Source organism: Salmo salar, chromosome 05 (assembly GCF_965601325.2).
Source record: "Salmo salar chromosome 05, fSalSal1, whole genome shotgun sequence".
Classification (NCBI taxonomy): domain Eukaryota; kingdom Metazoa; phylum Chordata; class Actinopteri; order Salmoniformes; family Salmonidae; genus Salmo; species Salmo salar.
This window is the reverse complement of record NC_138295.1, coordinates 64,480,780-64,504,442: the sequence shown is the minus strand read 5'-3', so window position 1 is coordinate 64,504,442 and position 23,663 is coordinate 64,480,780. Positions and strand designations below refer to the sequence as shown.

The 23,663-nt window shown below is 45.2% G+C and overlaps 1 protein-coding gene across 3 annotated transcripts in view; it reads left to right on the top strand.

Annotated features, from left to right (window-relative positions):
- The window catches only part of si:ch73-22o12.1 (poliovirus receptor), a 79,723-nt gene that overhangs the window by 37,535 nt on the left and 18,525 nt on the right, over nucleotides 1-23,663 (top strand). For 2 of the 3 annotated variants that reach the window (XM_014201011.3, XM_014201009.3), the window contains exons 3-7: nucleotides 74-323; nucleotides 3,963-4,271; nucleotides 4,432-4,549; nucleotides 4,909-5,057; nucleotides 16,833-21,874. In XM_014201011.3, coding sequence (XP_014056486.1) covers nucleotides 74-323; nucleotides 3,963-4,271; nucleotides 4,432-4,549; nucleotides 4,909-5,057; nucleotides 16,833-17,419 — 1,413 coding nt within the window. In that variant the 3' untranslated portion in view covers nucleotides 17,420-21,874. Of the gene's footprint in view, nucleotides 1-73; nucleotides 324-3,962; nucleotides 4,272-4,431; nucleotides 4,550-4,908; nucleotides 5,058-16,832; nucleotides 21,875-23,663 lie in introns of those variants that run through there. The other variant, XM_014201010.2, reaches the window with a different exon arrangement.

Sequence of the window (23,663 nt, the reverse complement as noted above, 5' to 3'; positions counted from 1 at the left end):
ATTTATTGACCCCTTTTCTCCATTTGACAGGTTGTGTAATATTTGAATGAATGAACTTGACTCTACTACGCAGGTGTCCTGGATCTATGAGCCGAAGGAGGGCGAGCGGCTCAATATCGCAGTGTTCCACCCTAAATTTGGGGCAAGTTACCCCACATCGCCCTTGAAGGGGCGGGTCCGCTTCACGACGGAGCCCCCCTCCCTCAGCAACCCCTCCATCCAGATTTCGGACGTCAAGATGACTGACGAGGGGAAATACATCTGTGAATACGCCACCTACCCCAGCGGCAACGAACAGGGCGTCACCTCCCTCATCATGCTAGGTAGGACCGTATGTGTGTGTTCTGTTTCCCTGGTCTGTGTGTGTTCTGTTTCCCTGGTCTGTGTGTGTTCTGTTTCCCTGGTCTGTGTGTGTTCTGTTTCCCTGGTCTGTGTGTATCCATTAGAGGTCGACCGATTGATCGGAAGGGCCGATTTCAAGTTTTCATAATAATCGGTATTTTGGCCACCGATTTGACTTTTTTTTTACACCTTTATTTAATTAGGCAAGTCAGATTAAGAACACAATCTTATTTTCAATGATGGCCTAGGAATGGGGGTAACCTCTTACATCTAGACGTTCCGCTAGCGGAACACCTGCTCCAATATCCAATGATGGGCATGGCGCGAAATACAAATTCCTCTAAAATCCAAAAACTTCCATTTTTCAAACATATGACTATTTTACAGCATTTTAAAGACAAGACTCTCGTTAATCTAACCACACTGTCCGATTTCAAAAAGGCTTTACAACGAAAGCAAAACATTAGATTATGTCAGCAGAGTACCCAGCCAGAAATAATCAGACACCCATTTTTCAAGCTAGCATATAATGTCACAAAAAACAAAACCACAGCTAAATGCAGCACTAACCTTTGATGATCTTCATCAGATGACAACCCTAGGACATTATGTTATACAATGCATGCATGTTTTGTTCAATCAAGTTCAAATTTATATAAAAAAACAGCTTTTTTACATTAGCATGTGACGTTCAGAACTAGCATACCCCCCGCAAACATCCGGTGAATTTACTAAATTACTCACGATAAACGTTCACAAAAAACATAACAATTATTTTAAGAATTATAGATACAGAACTCCTCTGCACTCGATATGTCCGATTTTAAAATAGCTTTTCGGTGAAAGCACATTTTGCAATATTCTCAGTAGATCGGCTAGCCATTTAGACACCGACCAAGTTTAGCCCTGATCAAACTCCGATTTACTATTACAAAAGTTTCATTACCTTTGTTGTCTTCGTCAGAATGCACTCCCAGGACTGCTACTTCAATAACAAATGTTGGTTTGGTCCAAAATAATCCATCGTTATATCCAAATTGCGGCGTTTTGTTCGTGCGTTCCAAGACACTATCCGAAATGGTAAATCAGGGTCGCGAGCATGGCGCAATTCGTGACAAAAGATTTCTAAATATTCCATCACCGTACTTCGAAGCATGTTAACCGCTGTTTAAAATCCGTTTTTATGCCATTTTTCTCGTAAAAAAGCGATAATATTCCGACCGGGAATCTCCGTTTAGCTAAACAGAGGAAAGAAAACAAAGCTTTCGGTCGACGCGGGCACGAGCCTGAGTCTCACAGTACTGTAACCAGCCACTATCCAAACGCGCTTCTTTGTTTCAGCCAGAGCCTGCAAAGCCACGATTCAGCATTTTGCCGCCTTCTGAGTCCATGTGAGCCGTAGAAAATGTCACGTAAGAGCAGAGATCCCCTGTAATAGATAGAGATAATCAACAAGGCCAAGAAATGGTCAGACAGGGTACTTCCTGTACAGAATCTTCTCAGGTTTTGGCCTGCCAAATGAGTTCTGTTATACTCACAGACACCATTCAAACAGTTTTAGAAACTTTGGAGTGTTTTCTATCCAAAGCTAATAATTATATGCATATTCTAGTTTCTGGGCAGGAGTACTAATCAGATTAAATCGGGTACGTTTTTTTATCCGTCTGTGAAAATACTGCCCCCTATCCATAACAGGTTAACTGCCTTGTTCAGGGGGGATTCGTTTTTGCAACCTTCTGGTTACTAGTCCAACGCTCTAACCACCTGCCTTACATTGCACTCCACGAGGAGCCTGCATGGCAGGCTGACTACCTGTTACGCGAGGGCAGCAAGAAGCCAAGGTAAGTTGCTAGCTAGCATTAAACTTATCTTATAAAAAACAATCAATCTTAACATAATCACTAGTTAACTACACATGGTTGATGATATTACTAGTTTATCTAACGTGTCCTGCGTTGCATATAATCGATGCGGTGCCTGTTAATTTCTCATTGAATCACAGCCTACTAAGACAAACGGGTGTTGATTTAACAAGCGCATTTGCGAAAAAAGCACTGTCGTTGCACCAATGTACCAAACCATAAACATCAATGCCTTTCTTTAAAACCAATACACAAGTATATATTTTTAAACGTGCATATTTAGTTACAATTTCATGTTAGCAGGCAATATTGTCACTTCTCTTGCGTTCATTGCACGCAGTCAGGGTATATGCAACAGTTGGGGCCGCCTGGCTCAAAAACTTTGTAAATAACAAGGTTGCCAAAAAACAACGCATACAAAGTTGTATAGCGGCAGAATAAGATACCGGGTAGGGAGTGGTCTATTTCATTGCGTTTTTCACTCATCACGTTTATTACGAAAAATGTCTGTCCTCATGCTGGTTCCCTATGGACAAACATTAAGAATAAGCTACGTGGTGAGTTGATGCCTATTCGGCAGCTAGTTAGCTAGGTTTGTATGCGTTGCTACTTTGTATGCGTTGTTGGTTGGCAACCTTTTACTTTACGTTTTTTGGAACAGATTCCTGTTGGAACGTTCCACAAATTATACCCACCCCTTCAAGCCTATCAACTCCCAAGATTAGGCTGGTGTAACCGATGTGAAATGGCTAGCTAGTTAGCGGGGTGCGCGCTAATAGTGTTTCAAACGTCACTCGCTCTGAGACTTGGAGTAGTTGTTCCCCTTGCTCTGCGTGGGTAACGCTGCTTCGAGGGTGGCTGTTGTGTTCCTGGTTCGAGCCCAGGTAGGAGCGAGGAGAGGGACGGAAGCTATACTGTTACACTGGCAATACTAAAGTGCCTATAAGAACATCCAATAGTCAAAGGTATATGAAATACAAATCGTATAGAGAGAAATGGTCCTATAATTCCTATAATAACTATAACCTAAAACTTCTTACCTGGGAATATTGAAGACTCATGTTAAAAGGAACCACCAGCTTTCATATGTTCCCATGTTCTGAGCAAGGAACTTAAACGTTAGCTTTCTTACATGGCACATATTGCACTTTTATTTTCTTCTCCAACACTTTGTTTTGCATTATTTAAACCAAATTGAACATGTTTCATAATTTATTTGAGGCTAAATTGATTTTATTGATATATTAAGTTGAAATAAGTGTTCATTCAGTATTGTTGTAATTGTCATTATTACAAATAAATACATTGTTAAAAAAATCGGCCGATTTTTAATCGGCATCGGGTGTTTTGGCCTTCCAATAATCGGTATCGGTGTTGAAAAATCCTAATAGGTCGACCTCAAGTATCCATGTTCTATTATCTATCTGTGTATGCTCTCGTGCCTCCTCCGACCTTTACCCAGTCCATGCAGCTTAATTGCTATTAGAAGTGGTATTGTCAGATCAATTGTGTTTCTGTTAATGCGTTAGAATCATTGCTCTAACCTGGGCACAGCTCCCGTCTCTCCCCTCTGGCGTTTTATTGATCCGGCTGCTTGTCATGCTTGGTGTCGGCTCTAGTCCTGATTGCTCTACTCACATTCAACAGCCACGGAGAGAGGGAGGGAAGGAACAAACAGTTAAAGTCTGTCTTGTTTTCGCCGGTCTAGTCGTTTATCAATATTGGTATTCATTAATTATTCTCTCTTCCCTTCATCAGCCAAACCCAGGAACTCTGCCTCCGGGGTAACAGTGATAGCCTCCACTGTCGCCGCGGGAGCCAAGCCAGTTGTCGTGGCCCGCTGTGAGTCGGCCGACGGTCGTCCTGCTGCCCAGATTACATGGGTGACGGCTGTCAACGGCAACGCTACCTCTGCCTCTACGGCGGGCGCTGACAACACCGTGACGGTATCCAGCCAGTACATGCTGGTTCCCACAGCAGCAGACAACGGCAAAGACATCAGCTGTTTGGTGTCCCATCGGACCCAGGCCAAGCCTGAGAGCTTCCTGATGAAACTGGCCATCGAATGTAAGGCCACTGCACACACTGGTGCACACATGCATAACACACACGCACTTACTCATGCAGAGCGTATTCTCAGACCTTTTTAATGTTGTCATGAATATGCATCCGAATATAATTATTTTCTCTGTGTAGGAAGTCCCACTAATTAACCTCCCTCTCTCAGACCCCCCACAGGTGACCATCGTGGGCTATGATGATAACTGGTACATGGGTCGGACCAACGTGGCTCTGACCTGTCAGGCTACTGCCAACCCCATCCCTACCACCATCACATGGAAAACGTGAGTGCCTGTCTCTTTGTCAGTCTGTATCCCGGTCTCGCTCGCTCTCTCCTTCTTTAATTATCACTCTATCCACAAGGCCACTATAAACCACAGATAGTATTATGATAATAATAATGATCAACTCCACAGCCACTGGCCTCTTATCTTGATGATGGAGAAATGGTGTAACTTTCCATAGTGGAGTTTAACCCCAGTAGAAACAATAAGCCATGCAGTGACCTGACGGACTCCTCCATAATAATTTACTTGTATTTCTAGGTATGAAAAGGTCAGTTGGAAGTAGGGGGATCTGGGCCAGGTTCCAATACTTATGTTTTCCACCCTCTCCTCCTCCCCTCCTCTCCCTCTACCCTCAGTATGACTGGTCAGATGCCAGACACAGTGCAGGTAAAAGAAAACGTGCTGACCGTGCTGAAGGTGGACGAGCAGGCCAACACAACCTTTGTCTGCGAGGTCAAGAACCGCCTGGGCACCGGCAAGGACCAGGTCACTGTTATGGTCAGAGGTGAGTCCACACACACCTGAAATGACTGTAATCATACACATGTGCATACTATGCTACAAACACACCTGGACACACACCTGAAAACACACTTACTACACATGCAGGCATGCTGGGTTACACACACACACACACACCACACACACACACACACACACACACACACACACACACACACACAGAGGGTGTGGTGATGCTTGCCTGTAGTCAGGGAGAGAAGCATGCTCTGTCCCTGGGGTTAGTGGTTGGGGGGCAGTTTACTGGGCCTCTATTCCTCCGTTTGGGTTTTCCATCTATCCATCCTCTACCCTTTGAAACCTTATCACCCATCCCTCCTTGTTTGCATGCAATCCTCTCCTTCTGTTCATACCTATGGATCCTAGCTGTGATGTTTGAGCTCTACTCGTCTGTTCATCTACTGGTAGAATGGATTGCATCATCAGAGACAGTTTCAGGTCTCCACACACTGGCAGGGTTTGTTTGAGGGTACGGTTTGCGTTGGACTGGACTGAAACTCAACCTTGCTATCTACTTGTTGTGTACTGGGACTAGACAACCACTACCACTTGAAAGAGATGTTCGGTCGACCGCGCCCGTTTAAATAAAGAACACTTCGTCCGTCTATCCCCTCCACGAGTTCCACCTTGCGCTCTCTCTCTCTCTCTCTCTCTCTCTCATAAAAAAATAAATCCGCCCCCCTGATATGCACTTTACCTGAAGTCGTTTTGTGCTGCCACGGGGGAATGCAGGACAAATGGATAAAAAGGGCAATTCACTAGTGAAGGTTTTAAAAGCCACCTCTCTTCCCTCCGTCCCGCACCTCCCCCGCTCTGTCCCGCACCTCCCCCGCTCTGTCCCGCACCTCCCCCGCTCTGTCCCGCACCTCCCCCGCTCTGTCCCGCACCTCCCCATGGTACTAATGTGTTCTCTCTGATGGGCCACTAGCATCTTTCTGGAACATAATGGACGTCCCCATGCAGGCCCACAGGGTATTACAGGGCTGGGTATGTGTACAGGGCTGGGTATGGGTACAGGGCTGGGTATGGGTACAGGGCTGGGTATGGGTACAGGTATGGGTACAGGGCTGGGTATGGGTACAGGGCAGGTTGCTGGGGGGAGGGAGGTAGCGGGAGGAGGGGAGAAAAAGGGGTGATTGAACGAGTGAGATGGAGAGAGCGAGAGTGGCTGCTCTTAGAATAAGGAGGGGGTGAGAGGGGAATGCCATTTAAAACCCCTATGGGAACCTATGGCACTGCTTCTTCTCTACCACTATCACCCCCTCCATTTTCTCTCTCTGATTAGTGTGTGTGTGAGAGCGAGCAGGCTGACAGTACTGTGAGTGTGTAGTGTAGTCTCTCTCGATCCTCTCTGAGCGGATCAGTCGGCCTCTGCTGCTTCAGCTCCTGGCTGCTTCTCCTTCTTAACTCCCTCTCTTCTGTTCTCCCTCTCCTCCCCCTCACTATCCTGTCTCCCATAAACTCTGCTGTCCTTTCCGGTCTCCCAGAATGATTTCCTGTCCTCCTCTCTCTCCTCTTTGGTCCATCACCCCTAAATTCTTTCCCTCTTACTCCCTCCCCATTCATCTACTCTCTCCTGCTATAGGGAAAGGTGGATGCCTAGTCAGTTGTACAACTGAATGCATTCAACTGAAATGTGTCTTCTGCATTTAACCCAACCCTTCTGAATCAGAGAGGTGCGGGGGTCTGCCTTAAACGACATCCACGTCATCGGCCCCTGGGAACAGTGGGTTAACTGCCTTGCTCAGGGGCAGAACGACAGATTTTTACCGTGTCAGCTCTACTCCCCTCCCTTGTCCTGTCATCTCCCTCCTTTCTTCTTTTCTCCTGTCATTCCCCCTCAGTGAGAAAGACAGTAAAAGGGGGATGAATGAACTGAGTGCAGGCCCACACAGAGAAGAACTGAGACGGAGAGAGAGAGAGCAAGTGTGAATACAGATGGAGTGCTAATGCAGTGGAGCTGTGTCCAACCAGGGCTGAGAGGGGCCGTGGCCGTGAAATGGCCAGCGTCTGCACCAGGCTAGAGCAGGCTCCTGTCCTGCTGCTGCTCCTGTCCTGCCCCCAGCTGTGTGACAACTGACGCAGAGAGCCCTGCACAGGGTTACGAGCTGATCTGGGATCTGTCTGTGTCCCTGCCCCTGGTCCGGTCCTCTGTCAGTGTTCCTATCAGGCTCCTACAGTGCTGTACTGATCTGTGCTCAGTGGAGAGACATGCCGTTAGCCCTCTCTCTGTCTCTCTCTCAAATACCAACCCACAGCACTGAGGCAGTCTCCCTTTCCCCTCTCTCCCTCTCACCCTGTCCCTCTCATTCTTCCTATCTCCACTCTCACCCCTCTCCCTCTCATCCCATTCTCTCTCTCTCTCCATCTCCCTTCCTTTCTCTCTCATACCGCTGTCTCATCCCCCTTACCATATCTCATCCTGCTGAGCTGGTCTCTCCTTCTCTTAATACCTGCTCTCTTAATCACTGCTTAGCTCCCCTGATCCTGTACTGGATCCAGCTCCGCCGCAGTTAGCTAACCCACTTTCTGACATCACCACTGTCTCCAGAGCTGGTCTCTCCAATATTCCCATGCACTGGTGTTACATCAAAATCCTTCCCTACCCGTTCAGACAAACCTTTTTCCTTTCTGTTTCCCCTGCAATACCCTGCAATGGTATCCTGTCTAAATCAGCCCCTCGTAATGAGTTAACCTGCATCCTTCCTATTTCACATATTCCCCTGTAGTGGTGTCAGCCCTCCTTCAGAGGATGCATCTCCTTCGTTCCTTTTTCCTCCCGGTCTGTCAGTCAGTCGGTCTCTGGCCATGCGTACAGAGAAGAGCAACAGATCTAATGTAGTCTGTTCCTCTCCAGCCTCCAGGCCTGACTGCCCTCTGCCATCCCTCCACCCCTCAGTAAGACATGATCAAGACCAGAGACATGTATAAGACCATTCAATAAGTCACATTCAGTACTGCTGCTAACTCACCATCTCTCTCTCTGTGAAGAAACCAACCAATCAGTCTTCTCCCATGATGTAATGTAATATATGCCCATGCACCACTGAGTGGTGTGTGTGTGTGTGTGTGTGTGTGTGTGTGTGTGTGCGTGCGCGCGTTGGGGGGCTGCTGCATGTCTTTAGGAGGCGGGCGGCAGCAGGCTTTATTTCCGCCCCATCTCTCTCATTACTTGCGGTTACTTGGAGCTTATGGTCGTGCATGACACAATCTATAAAAAGCATCATTTTCCTCAGCCAGTGGTTTTTGTGCTTGAGCGATGCATAGTGTACTTTCTGGGGTTCTTTCTTTCTTTTTGGCTGGACAGCCCTGGGGGCCAACGAGCTCTGGGGGCCCATGCGCCTGTCTGACATAAATAATTGTGACAGTAACCCTTTAAAAAGTCATTAAGAATCTTTTTAATGTACTAGGAAGCTAAGCATTTGTTTCTTGGCCTTCAAGAATGTGACTGACCAAAGTGCCTCAGGCCTTGAAAAAGAAATGAACTGATTGAAAGTATAAGGGGATATCAGTGAACAAATGCCATTGTCAAGGCTACGACGGCGCCAGTGCAGTGAGTGGAACTTACTCAGGAGTTAAAAAAACGTATGTCTGATCGAGAGCCTAATGCTTCTTAAGTAGGTCTTTATGAGTTTTAGTTTAGAAAACGATCTCTTCGCAGAAGCGACAGTTACAGGGATGGTTATAAACAACTTGATTGCCGTAGCAAGATGAGGGGAACTGGGCAGAAGGGAGTGGTGTTGCAGAACTGCTAGATTTGAAGCATATTTATTTTAGCCTCTCGCATTCTCCTTAATTGCCGGACTCAATGGGTTACGGAAAGAGATGAACTGAATAGGAAGCTCTGGGACAGGTCGTCTGGATACTGGATAGCCAATAAATTGGCAGATGCAAACAAATTTATCTTGAGCGGACAAAAGTCCTTGAGGGCACAAACAAAAAAAGCGTGTTGTGATTTTCTTCATACTGGTGGGCTGACATTTGAGTTGTGTGTTTGCTTTTATTAACAGTCCCTGATCTCTGGTATATCTTGCTATGCACCATTCAAGACTAAGTTTAAATTGTGTGCAGCGCAATGGACATATAATGCACAATGTCGCAGAAAAACTGTCTGGGTTGTCAATACTCAGTATAGAAAACAGTTGGGTCTGTAACCTGGACCTACAGGCCGTGGTGAGAACATTTGCACACAAAAATGCAAGCCGACGCAGCCGCATACTGTAGCTACTATAGGCCTCTACATAGAGCAAAAAAAAGAGATTGGCATTAAGACTGGTTTTACACACAAACATTCTATCCAAGCTGGGAGAGAGCGCGAGCAATAGCTCATGTCATGCAGGTTCAGGTAGGATATACAGGACAGTTGTATATCAAATGAATACATCAATTGGTTGCTGATTTAGTATGCTGTTGTATTGAAAATGTATTTTACCATCTGCAATGTTTGAATTTCCAACTTTTAATTACTGAACAAGTAATTACATTCTTGCCGCCAGACAGCAGTCTAAATGGACGCCCTACGACAACGTGTATAGCTTCGTGAAATGTTAGGTTTAACGTGAGAAAATGACGACCAAATATAGGCCTTCAATAAACATTCATCCATTAAGTTATAGGCTTTCTGTGGTGCCAGGGCATGTAACCTATCATCGTTTTGATAGGCAGCTGCATAGATAATTTCAGCATCATGGACAGTGATTGGTTGTCTATACTTTGTGAGTGGCTCTCTGGCTGACACATTTGATTATATTTGGGGGGGGGGCTGACCTTGCGGGGGTCCAGAGAAACTGCGTTGCGTCAGTGAGAGCGAGGGAGATATGAGTGCATTTTTCATTGAGAGGATTGTGTACCGTTCTTCCCAAGGCATTGTGCTCAGTGTGTTTACTGCCTGACTGGGAGAAGCATCTCCCCTGTGTGTGTGTGTGTGTGTGTAAGGAAAATTCTCTCTTGTGGGGACATCTCCCACATCCTCGCGAGGACAAAAGCTATTTTAAGCTTAAGGGTTAGGGAAAATTGGATTTTGAATGGAAATCCATTTTGTGTCCCCACAAGGATAGTAAAACATAAGGTGTGTGTGTGTGTGTGTGTGTGTGTGTGTGTGTGTGTGTGTGTGTGTGTGTGTGTGTGTGTGTGTGTGTGTGTGTGTGTGTGTGTGTGTGTGTGTGTGTGTGTGTGTGTGTGTGTGTGATCATGCTGGTGAGAGCTTGTCCCATGCTGTTTAAAAGGCCAAACACCGTGGGAGAGGAAGCATTCCTTTACAGGAAGCTGTTTAGTGAAACCTTGGGACACAACACTGCTGTCCTCTGCTAGCACTCTTCTTTTTTATTTTATTTAAAAAAATATATATATTTTTTTTATTTTTTTATTATGAACACAACAAATACTAAAAAAAACTGAAATATACAAACAAGAGTACAAAACCTAACAGACAGGGAGGGGTATTACATATCAAGATTCATTTTCAATTTGTTAAATACTTTTATGGTGCGTATTGCTTTTTTGTTTTTACATTTACTGATCATTTTAAAATAATATTTCTATCTTAAATAATGTGAAAAGGGGTTTGTTCTCTGCCCACTTCATTTAATGGCCATCACAGGCTAGCTAATTTGACACCCACCAAGTTTGGCACTCACCAAACTCATATTTACTATAAGAAAAATTGGATTACCTTTGCTGTTCTTCGTCAGAATGCACTCCCAGGACTTCTACTTCAACACCCAATGTTGTTTTGGTTCCAAATAATCCATAGTTATATCCAAATAGCGGCGTTTTGTTCTTGCGTTGAAGACACTATCCGAAGGGTGACGCGCCGGCGCATATCGTGCCCAAAAAATTCTAAATATTCCATTGCCGTACTTCGAAGCATGTCAAACGCTGTTTAAAATCAATTTTTATGCGATTTTTCTCGTAAAATAGCGATAATAATCCGACCGGGAGACGTTGTATCCGTTCAAACACTGAAAGAAGAAAATGGTCTCGTCACATGCACGCACGCCCGTGTCATTGTTCTCAGATCGACCACTTTCCAAATCCCCTACTGTTTTTCGCCCAGGGACTGCAGAGTCATCATTCCCCGTTCTGGCGCCTTCTGAGAGCCTATGGGAGCCTTAGAAAATGTCACGTTACAGCAGAGATCCTCTGTTTTCCATAAAGAGGCTATAGAAGGACAAGAAATGGTCAGAGAGGGCACTTCCTGTATGGAATCTTCTCAGGTTTTGGCCTAACATATGAGTTCTCTTATACTCAGACACCATTCAAACAGTTTTAGAAACTTTAGGGTGTTTTCTATCCAAATCAAACAATTATATGCATATTCTAGTTTCTGGGCAGGAGTAATAACCAGATTAAATCGGGTACGTTTTTTTATCCGGCCGTGAAAAGACTGCCCCTATCCTAAACAGGTTAAAAACATGAAATATAAATTCAATAATATCCTCCTGAAAATATTTATAGAATTCACTGATAATGCCATCATTCCCTGGAGATTTGTTCTCTTTTAACTTGCTGATACATTTTTTTATTTCAGTAATAGAAATAATTTCATCACAAGACTTTTGGAAGTCTTCATCTATGAATTTTGCACAGTCTTTGACTGTCTAGAAAGGCAGATATGTCACTAGTAGGACAGGCATCACTGGTATAAAGGTTACCATAGAATTACTAAACATATTTTGAAATATCGTTTTTAAAATGTTCTTTGCCATCTATATTGAGCTGAATTGAGATGTCAATTCAGAATTCTTTCTAAATTGTAAAAGTATTTTGTATTTTTTTCACCTTCCTCCAACCATCTCCTTCTTGATCTTACAAATGCCCCTTTTGCTCTCTTTATACATTCGGTCCATTTCTAGTTGTAAAGAGAATAACTGACCCTTTCCTTCTTCATCAAGGTCCTCCATAGACATTAGAGAAAGTATTTCCTTAACAAGTTATCTTCCCTCAATCTTTTAAGTTCAGCAATTTCTTTACCTCTCTTCATGTTGGTTTGTCTTATTTCGTACTTCATTAATTCCCAATATTTCCCATAAGACTTAAATAGTTGGGCTTTCCTCCAATTGTCTTGTATAATATCTTTGGCATCCATCTTGAAATTATCATCTTCCAACAGTCTACTATTGTGTTTCCAATAACTCCGATTCGGTTTAACTTCAGATCCATTAATATTTAAAGATAAGAATATAACTTTATGATCAGTAAGACTTGATGGTTCAATTGATACCTTGACTACAGAATTATCTAATGAATTAGAAATCAACCAGAAGTCAATTCTTGACTGTCTGGACATGTCCTTGTTACTCCAAGTGAATTCCTTTTTCTCAGGATATTTAGGTCTCCAAATATCAACTAATCCAAGACATAGGTTATTAAACTCAGGATTAACTATGCAGGATCTGTTAGGAGGGGGATATCTGTCAATCATCACATTAGATACAGAATTAAAATCTCCACCTAAGATAATTTTGATATCCTGAAATACACCTATAACTCTATCTTCTTCAAATTCTTGAAATAATATCCTGTTGTTTGGTTTGTTGTTGGATGCATAAATATTCCCTAATAAAAACATTTCACTGTTGAAATTGACTGTTAAATTAACCAACGTCCAGAGTGGTGAGTCTTACTACTGATGACCTTCCCTTTAAATGCACCTCTTAAAACTGCTACACCTGCAGAGTGGTTGTTGCCATATGATAACCAGATATCGTTACCCCATTGATTTTTCCAAAAAGATAGATCGGAAGAACAAGCATGAGTCTCTTGTAAAAAGTAAAAGTCTGCATTAAACCGTTTGCAATAAAGGAAAACAGCCTTACGCTTGAGTAAATGACGAATACCCCTGACATTAATTGAACAAAGAGATAAAGACATAAACTTCAACCAACAACCTTGTTATGCTAATATAAGCTTTTCCTAAGGATATGTAACTGAAAAGGATTTCCATCCCATTATTAACCTCTTCCCCCCCCCCCCCAAAAAAAAAAAAATATTGGTCATAAAATTACTGAAGTATTGTTACTCCCACAATGGGGAGACATTTTGTAGACTTTACAATAAGCAGTTATTCACCTATAGTTAGTGTTTAGTTTACCAGTTCTCAGGTCAGCCTTTTCTCATTCAAGTGTTTGTGTACATTTTTATAATAAAAGGCTGCTTTTCACCTGGTAATCAGTTTTTTTTGGCCTGACAGTTCTGTCCGAGTTAGACTCTGGCTCTCACTCAAATGTTCTGATTTGGCCGCATTTCTTTCCCATCGATGAGCACTCTTGCACCGATTTAAAAAATAAAAATAAATAAAAATAAAATAAAATAAAAAATAAATAAAAACATTAAAAGAAATATATAACTAAAAAAATGAAAATATAAATACATTTCCGTTTTCTGCCTTTTGAGCTGCAGCCACCATCTGCCACAGTTTCTCTCTTGTCACTTTGTCTGCTGAGGTCAGATCCTCCATGAACCTCAATTTTTTTTGAGGAATTCACAATTCTTTGCTCGCCTCCAAAGAAGATCCCATGTTGATCTGTTGGTGAACCGGATGATGGTTGTCCTCGGTCTCTTGTGTTGATCCTTAAGTCTTCCCAAACGATGGACGATGTCTACATTTTCCTGAAGTTTGGCTTTTGATTTGGGAATGACAGCTCCACAGATGTCAACAACTCTGCATTTGATGTCCTCACCCGCCTGCTCTGGAATTCCATGGAGCCTCAGGTTCCACCTGTGCTGGTATCTCTCCGCCTCATTCACCTTTTGCTCAAGTTCAGCCACCTTCTTTTCATTTTCCTGGCAGATAACTTCCACTTTCTTCATGTCACTTTTGAGGGTTTTCACTTCTCCAAAGATAAAGTCAACAGATTTTAATGGCCTCAATTTTCATTGTATTCTCCCTAACCATGACCTCCAAGCCATTTGCACTTTCATCTATATTTGCTGTCAAAAGCATTACAATATTGTTTTGCATCTCAAGAAGTGACATACCCTCTTGGCCTCATCTTTTTCCCCTGGGGCTTGACTGGAGTGCCGGGGTCGTAAGGTAAAGGCCTGAGCTGGGGACTGGAGGGGCGCAAGATGTGAGCATTGTTGTCCGTGCTCACCGCATTTTCATCACCCATTGCAGTATTTCCCCCCACAGTTACATTCTGAAGAGGAGTACCCAAAATCATACTATCTTTTGTGGTTAATTGTCCATCTGACGATCTCTCCATTTCTTTCCTTTTGGTTCTGGTCGTGGCAGTTTCCATGTACGTTCGACAAGCTAGTTTTTGAGCTAGCTAACTTATCAGGCTATCTAGTGTTGTCGCAAACTTCGTTTTAGAGGTGAATAACTTGCAGAAAGTAATCAATTACTTTGGTAAATAAACTAAACCATATTCATACAGGGTTTTATGACTGTAGAAATAATCCAATGGTCATAATTTGGTAAGGAAATCCAATAATTCCTTCAGCTACCAAAACAAATTATCAGCACTGACCGCCATCTTGCGCGCCATTCTCCTGCTAGCACTCCTCGCACTCTGCTAGCGCTCTAGCGTCCTCTGCTAACGCTCTAGCGGCCTGTGCTCTAGCATCCTGTGCTAGCACTCTAGCGTCCTGTGCTCTAGCGCTCTAGCATCCTCTGCTCTAGCGTCCTCTGCTCCAGCACTCTGGTGTCCTCTGCAATAGCGTCCTCTGCTCTAGCGCTGTAGCATCCTGTGCTCTAGCATCCTGTGCTTTAGTGCTCTAGCGTACTCTGCACGAGCAGTAGCGTCCTGTGCTGTAGCGTGCTGTAGCGTCCTGTGCTGTAGCGTCCTGTGCTGTAGCGTCCTGTGCTGTAGCGTGCTGTGCTGTAGCGTCCTGTGCTCCAGCGTCCTGTGCTCCAGCGTCCTCTGCGCTAGCACTCTGGTGTCCTCTGCTGTAGCTTCCTGTGCTCTAGTGCTGTAGCTTCCTGTGCTCTGGCTGAGCTCCGCTCGTGCGAGCTTCCTCTGCTCTAGTGCTGTAGCGTCCTCTGCTCTAGTGCTGTAGCGTCCTCTGCTCTAGTGCTGTAGCGTCCTCTGCTCTAGCGTCCTCTGCTCTAGCGTCCTCTGCTCTAGCGTCCTCTGCTCTAGCGTCCTCTGCTCTAGCGTCCTCTGCTCTAGCGTCCTCTGCTCTAGCGCTCTAGGGTCCTCTGCGCTAGCGCTCTGGTGTCCTCTGCTCTGGCGTCCTCTGCTAACGCTCTAGCGTCCTTTGCTCTAGCGTCCTCTGCTAGCGCTCTAGCGTCCTTTGCTCTAGCGTCCTCTGCTAGCGCTCTAGCGTCCTTTGCTCTAGCGTCCTCTGCTAGCGCTCTAGCGTCCTCTTCTAGCGCACTACTAGCATTCTGCTGTACTACTCAGACCAGACACCAACCTTTTTGCCCCTAACCACATATCTAGTACCACATTAATCAACCTTTAACCATTGGGAGGATTAGAATATATCAGGGCCTGTGTTAATAAAGCATCTCACTGCTGATCAAGGATCAGTTTTGCCTTATAATGATTACATGGACAAGGGGGGACTGATCTTAGATCAGCACTTTTACTCTGAGACAATCTTGATGAATGTGGCCCCTAACCCTGTGTCAGTGTTTAGGGGATACTTGTACCTACTCCATCCTTTAGCACCTCCAGGTACAGTTCCTGTGTTTTTATTATAGGAGGGATTGGAGGACCATGTCTCACTGTCATGTGTCAATGGAAAGGTTTAGCTACTGTGTGGGGTAGGGGGTGCGCGCGCTGCTCGTGTACAAGTGAGCAGTGTGTGGAAAGAAAAACGGAGAGAGTGAGGGCTGAGGGGGGTGGTGTGTGGGACATGAGAGGGAGGGAAGGTGTAGTAGATGGAGGAGGATGGGAGAGATGGGTGAGAAGAGGGGTAGAGAGTGGTAGCAAATAACTAGCAATCTCACCAGCCGATGTGTCTGGAGTCATGAGCCTTGCAATATGACCAAACTGAGGGAAAACACACACACTGTTCGGGGCTTATACAACGGAGCTCAGTTGGGTGTTCAGTAGCTAGGGGAGAGGGGGCAGACGGACTGTCCTGTTCTACATTATAGTAGCTTGAAGCAGGAGTTGTCATTCTGCCGTCTTGCTCTGTCAGTCACCACCACCCGCATCCTCTTCTCCTTCATCCCTGGCTGCATCCCTCCATCCATTTATCATCCTCCTGTCCTGTCCTCCTGCATGGCCTTCACCTGTTCTTGCCCTCTGGACTCCAGAGGATGTCTTTTGTTGTTGCTTAATCGTTCTGCTATTTTGTGGGTGGGGGCTGAGACTAAAGAGAACCTGCACACTGCCCTCACACTGTTTAGGAGAAGACGTCATTGGCACGTTGCCTTGATGTTGCAGAGACCTTGTTGAAATGTTGCTCTGACATTATTAGGGCATTTGTGAGGGAATGGGGACAAGAGCAGCTCAGAGGGGGAGTAGGAAATTCCAGTGACATTAAACACTGCTGTTAGAGCCTCAGCACACACACTCCCACATGCAAAAACACATCACGTGGAATACAGTGCAGACTGCTGACATCATCCAACCCCTCCTCTTCTTCTCTCCCTCCCTCTTGTCCTCTCTTTATTTCCCCTTTCTTTCCCTCTCCATCTGCTTTCTTTCTCAATCTGCTTTCCTCCACCTGTCTCATCCTCTCCTCCCTCCCTCCCTCCCTCCCTCCCTCCCTCCCTCCCTCCCTCCCTCCCTCCCTCCCTCCCTCCCTCCCTCCCTCCCTCCCTCCCTCCCTCCCTCCCTCCCTCCCTCCCTCCTTCCTACAGAACCCTCTGTGGTCCCCTCCAACGCAGGCGTGGTGGCAGGTGCTGTGATTGGCTCCCTTCTGGCCCTCCTCCTCGTCGCCGCCCTTATCGCCGTCCTGGTCACCCGGAGCCGCCGGCAACAGCAGGGTTACCGCGGCAACCCAAACCACAGCTCCTACGACATAAAGTCGCGCATCTTCGGTGGCGGCAAGAAGGGGAGCAAGAACGGGACAGGTGCTGGCGCTGGGGGCAACGGGGTGGGCGGCAACAACAGCCCCATCTACGTCTACAAGGAGGGCTCCGCCCATGATGGCCTGACTGACAAGGCCAATCACCACGTGCCGCTACACCTGGGGGGGCGTGGTGAGGGGGGGGTTGCCACGGCACAGGACATCCTGCTGAGCGGCGAGCTGGACGAGGCAGAGCGGAGGAAGTTTGACCAACTGGAGGACGACGAGGAGAGTTACGACCACTTTGGAAGGGGCGTGCCCATCCTGCAGCTCCGCCCACCACATGACCAGGACGGAATCATGGGCGGTTACCTTGATGACGACATGGAGTCTCAGCGAGACGGGTCGGTCATCTCACGGACTGCCGTGTACGTGTAGAAAGAATGGGAAGAGGAGGAGGAGGAGGAGGAAGGGGGATGGAAGAAGGAAAGGATGAATGAAAATGTCCTCCTTCCAGAGGAGTTTGTGGTGTTGGGTTCTCCTCTGTTGGATCATTTGAAATATATTAACAACGACCAACAATGCAGCCCACAGAGGGAGCAAGATGAACTGAATGAAGTGGCTGAGGGAGGGGAATGTACAGAAACAAGATGGAGGACTGGTATATTGATAAGACAAATATTTTTCTCTGGTCCCAATATGAAAAGTGGATCACTTGGTATCTATCTACCAAAACAAATGAAAGAAATCCTAAAACTATCTTCCTCACATTGCTGCTCTGTCTGTTGTGTTCCTCCTTTCCTTAGCTTAGGGACCTTGGAGATTGAAGCCTCCAGAGAGACACATTGCGGTAGGGACTTGTGGGTAAAATGGCATCTCCATGCAGCCGTTCCCTCGCTAGCTAGAGAAACTCCTCACTAAAATATTCACTCTCATCTCCACTAAACGCACAGGAGCAATGTAAGGGGTGTCACGATGATATCTGCTCCCTGCTATTCTCGTCTCTCTCCTGTGGGACAACGTTTGTTCCGGCTACAGTAGCCTTGTTTCTGCTGCATGTGACAGTACTGGGGAAGGGAAGGGGAAGTTTGGCAGCAGAAGTGGTCGATGTAGTTGTGGTTAAGTAGAATGTCAGACTCTTTATGTTGCAGTAGGCCGCCTCTTTCTACCTCATTTTCTCTCTGCTATTGTGCCACCAACTGGAAGTAGGCACAGAATTTAGTTTGGGACATTCTGAAATGATAAACAACTTACTGAAGGAGGTAGTCATCCAGATGAAGAGTGCATGAAAGGGGGATTGATAGGAGGGAGGGAATGGATAGAGGGAAACCGTACACCTGTTCTCATCTCTGGAGAGACTGGGAGAGAGGGATTAGGATGAATTGATAGAGGGAGTCAAAGGAAAGGCTCTGAAACAGCAGGGCTGTTCTTCCTCTCCTCCGTTTGATCCCTCTCTTCTTGTGGTGTTCCTGACAGGAAGAGTTTGATTGCTAATGAGCCATGAAGTCACCGCTCAGCTTAGCCCACACGCACACCAAATGACCACCGCTTGGATGTTATGACGTGGACATTTTCTCTCTCTCTCTCTCTCTCTCCCCGTCTCTCTCCTCCCCAGTCTTTCTCCATCACCTCTCTCTACCGTGTGTGTGTGTGTGTGTGTGTGTGTGTGTGTGTGTGTGTGTGTGTGTGTGTGTGTGTGTGTGTGTGTGATTTACACAGGGCTGTGTGGAGGTCAGGGATACAGGGAGAGCAGAGGGAGTATTTCATGCCTCCCTCCCTACGTGTCAAACACCCCACTTACTGTAGCCCCTTCCTCCTGCCAGACCTGACTCAGAAAGCCATGGTGGAGTCATGCCCTGCTCACTGTACATCTCAGCTTTCATAGGTTGATTAGTCAGGTTCTATAGCAATCCAAATACATGATGGCATATTTGCATCTGTAGCCAATTAAGATATAAATGAATTGATTGATTCTGTGCACACACAGGGGGTGTATGACCTGTTATAGGACCTATGTTGACTAGCAGAGCTCTGGGTATAATCCTTCATGATTCAGACAGACCGGAGCCTGATAGTTTAGTGACTCATTTGTCTTTCTAACAAGACAGTCGAGGGCTGTTCAAGCCAATATCACCATGTACAACAATTATACATCACTAGAGGCAAACAGTTGACCACTGAAAGGCTATAACCAGCTGTCTTCCTGAAGAGCCTTAGTTTCCTACCCGCAATACCCCAGATCTGAATCAACCCCTGAACGATTCCTATCTCATGACTCCCCTGTGATTCATTGTGTTCCCTGGTTAGTCAGGGGGCGGCAGCGTAGCCTAGTGGTTAGAGCGTTGGACTAGTAACCGAAAGGTTGCAAGATCGAATCCCCGAGCTGACTAGGTACAAATCTGTCGTTCTGCCCCTGAACAAGGCAGTTAACACACTGATCCTAGGCCGTCATTGAAAATAAGAATTTGTTCTTAACTGACTTGCCATTTAAATAAAGCTAAAAAAAAAATTAAAAAAAATCTGTGGGGTTTCCTTGGCTGCCCTGACCAGGCGAGGAGCCTGATTGGCCCATTAAGCCTGGGTCTGTTTCTGGGTCACGGCCAGCCAGAGGTCATGGGGTCACAGAGAAACGCACATATTACACACACTCTGGTGAGAGAGCGATGTGCAGTAGTGTTCCAGGATGACGTTAACTCTTGTAGTGGCTGTTGACCTTGGAGTGGGGGAGAGGAAGGAACTGGGAGGAATGGATGGATACTGACCCACTGCGACTCGCCTAACCATCAGCACTTGATAACACCATAGCCTAAGTCTGTCAGTCCTCAGTATGCATAAACATTATAGATACAGTAAAATGCAACCATTTTACTTCCATATGCGTCTAAGTATTTTGCTTTGCAACATGGAATTTTAATTTTGGAGCACCGGTGCGCCTAGAAAAATGTAGAATTCCAGCTTTATTACCTCATATTTTTTACTGTGCTCCTTAATTTCTTTAACTTAGCCACACACGTGCTCCTAAAAAAGGTCAACGTAGAGGCCTGTAGTGAACTACTTATCATGACCACTAAGAAACACGCATCTCCAATCTTTGCACTTGTGTGTAACACCAAAACAGGATATGCCCACTAGTTATATTTGTATGAAGGTGATGAAGTGTCTCTGGAGAAATATTGATAATGTCCTTCAGTTTGTGATGTGAAGAGGGAGGGAAGGGAGAAAGTTGTATGTATATTTTGGTGTGAGGTATCTGTATACTATATATGTACGGATCTTTATTTTTCTTGTCGAACTCCTGTGAAAAAAATGCGGATATTGATCAATGTGTAAATAACTGCTGTATAGTCGATGTTGTCATGTGGAACTCACTTCCTGGTTTGGCCAAGGTCAAAGTTCAATCAGAGCCAATAATACTGTACTCCGATTGTAACTGTTTGAATAGACAACCCTTCAATGAAAAGGTATAGGATGTATAAGATCATCTTCAACTATTAAATACTGCTGAATCTAGTTCATCTCAAGAACAATAGTTGAAATGCATGTAAACATTTTAGTTTTTCAGCTAGGATGATGACTGAAATAACTGGATTGGCAGGTTCACTAAACTGAATCAACATACTTAAGATACCTGCCCCTTCACCCATAAACACACACACTATATATCAGATAGACTAGCTCCCACAGAGGCAGTGATCTGTGTGGTTTCTGAGTCAGCGCTGTGTGTGTGTGGGCTCAGAGGCTTTGGGACATCTGTCAGTGCTACAGGGTGTGTAACCCGAATGGCCATTTCCTGTCCCCTCTGTCTCTTAGCATAGGGAGTTAGAGGAGATATTACTGTACACTGTCCCCTGCAGCCTGATCTCTCTCTCTCTCTCTCTCTCACTCACTCACTCACTCACTCACTCACACAGAAAGGAGGAACTAGTAGGAGAGACACTTCCCCAAATGCACACAAACACTTAGTGGTCCGAACTCTGTCAGAACATTCACAGACTCTTCTGTTCTCCAGAGACTGGGAGAGAGCCACACACACACACACTCACACACACACACACACACCTCTTGCCCACTGTCAGGGATTTAAGGAACATGTGTTCTGAGAACACTGTCTGAGAATCATCTGTACTGTTGCTCTCTCTCTCTGTGAGGGCTGCGTTTTTAAAGCTTTGATAAAATAAATGCCCAATTGGCCAATCTTTTACCACATTTATTTTTTAAGTAAATGCTTTCTGGGAATGTACTTCTCTTGATCCTCGCTTGTACTGCCTGGCACAAAGGTTTTAAAATCAAAATGCTTTTAGAGAGTTGACGTGATGTTCCTGACCTGTAGCGAACACAGAGTTGGGTTGTTGTTTAGTTGTTGTTGATAATCCACATCGTCCTCCCCTGGCTCTAAACACTGATGACTAATCGACGCCTTAACTTCCTGGTCGTCTCCATCGCTCCCCCTGACGTGTACATAGTATAAATACAGTATCTAGTAGAAAGAAAAATAAAGAATGAATCATTTATGGTGTCACGTGTTGTATTTCTCAGCGCCAAGCATGAAGGATTTATTCTCTTCTGTATCAATGCTTATTTTACAAGTCCTTATCTTTTTATCTCTTATTGCAGTGCTTTATAATTTGTTTTTGGAGTGCTTTATTTCTCGACTGCTTTGCTGAGACTACTACGCCAAAACGGGCTTAATGTGCTTTTACCGTGCACCATTTTGTACAGTGCACACTCGAAACAATCTTACCACAAAATGTGCTTTTTATTCACCGCTCTCTGAACTTGTTTATTTTATTTTTTAAAGTAACCTTTTAGAATTTGTCACTATTTGTCATGTCTTTCTATTTTGTCTTTTTTTGTATTTGGTTGCAATTAAAGTTTTCTTGATTTTTGAAATGATGACCTTGTTGCTGTGTATTATGTACATGGAAGGAATAGAAATAGTAATTGAATGTAGACATGTATGTGGGTATATTTATTATCAATGTCCTCTGTTAGCTAGTGTCACATGTTAGCACACCCTGGAAGCTGCTGAGTGTTGCTGTTTGTCTCGTTTCGGTTGTGATAAAACTGTTCAATGTCAAGAGTGCTGATAACAGACAGTATCTAGGCTATGGGAGTCAACATGAGCAGGGTAGAGATGGAGAGAGGTGAAGTGTGTTAGCTCACGTTTCACTCACACACCCAAGCCCCTTCCCCTGTGTTTGATTTGCATATGTCATCTGGTTGACTAAGGTGAACCAGCTGCCGTGGTTACGGGTAGTTTGGACAGAGTGGGAGAGTCAAGGAAACGTACAGATACAGTGTGTAATGGCTTAGGAATGTGGTGTTGCTTTAGTATTACCACATAGAGGGAGGGTTTGTTATCAGTTGGGGAATGTGCATGCTGGCTGAAACTAAGTCATTAGACCAGCTCTCAAGGGCTGCATTCTTTGAACCCGCTGACTCAACCAGACTGGTTTGGTCCAAAAAGTGGGAGGAGACGCATGCTTGCGTGCACGCGCCCATCATTTTATCACTGTAAAACCGTGTGACCTTCACTCCCCACAGTAATACAGTGCAGAGATGAAGCCGAAATGGATTCATTGTGTGAAGGTTTGAATGTTTTTCTGCCTGTAGTCTCAGCTAGAACCAATTTGGTTCTTTAGGTCGGTATCTTCCCTGTGTCTCGACGCATTGCCACAGGTCTGTGTCTGTGTGTGTGTGTCGTCTATGGAGTTTTTCTGTCGATGCTCAAACTATTTATTCAGATTCCAGACAGCCATCTGGCTCCACTAATTGCTTTGAGTTTGAGGCTGGCAAAATGAAAAGGCGACACTCACTCTCTTTCTCACTCTCTTCTCTGGGCTCCTGGCTGAATGCTAAAGACTTCCTTTCACAACAGAGCGGAAATGGTGGCATCACTTAAAACGCCTGAGAGGAATACAAGCACACTGTGTTGCGCTCCACACAAATATTTGAACGTCCCTCTAGTTTAAGAGCAGTGACCCCTTAAACCAAAACCTGGCTGTTCAACCAGAAACCACAACCTAGATTTGAAGCCAAACTGACACTGCGGTGCCAAGCTCTCAATGTTGTCCAATCCCTGTTCTAACGTAGTGCTGTACCAGTCCAGTGCCAATCCGCTGTAGTTCTATTGTAGTGATGCCCGGGGCACTGTCATGGTGGCCCTGTTCTGGCTCCCTGTGATGGGAGGATGAGGTAGACATTGTTTGTGTCTCTGTCGGACTCGGTTAGGAATAATCCTATGTGTTTCTGTGTTTGTTCACGGCAGCGTGTACTATAACTGCATGTTTATGTGTTTAGACACCAGCAAAGTGGGACAGTTTGTTTCCGTGTCTGGTATGATGGCCTGAGGGGGGTGCCGTGTGTGTTTGTGTGGTGGCATTCGAGTGAGGAGACGTGTGTGGGGGGGACATCTGAGTAGTTAGACGTATGCGTATCTGCGTGTACGCCTGTTTACCCTGCAGTATTCAAAGGATATACTGTCTATGGCTTCTAATTGTCTGAGCTACTGTCCAGTCCATACAGTAGTGTATAGATTAACACACTTTAACCTGTTCTAGTCTGCTGATGGATAGAAGCTAGCCTACCGCCACCTGTCTCCGTTTAACCCCTCACCCTTAGGCTCCAGGCCTGACTCAACAATCCCAGAGTGTGATAGCTGGCCTGATGAATGGATCACAGT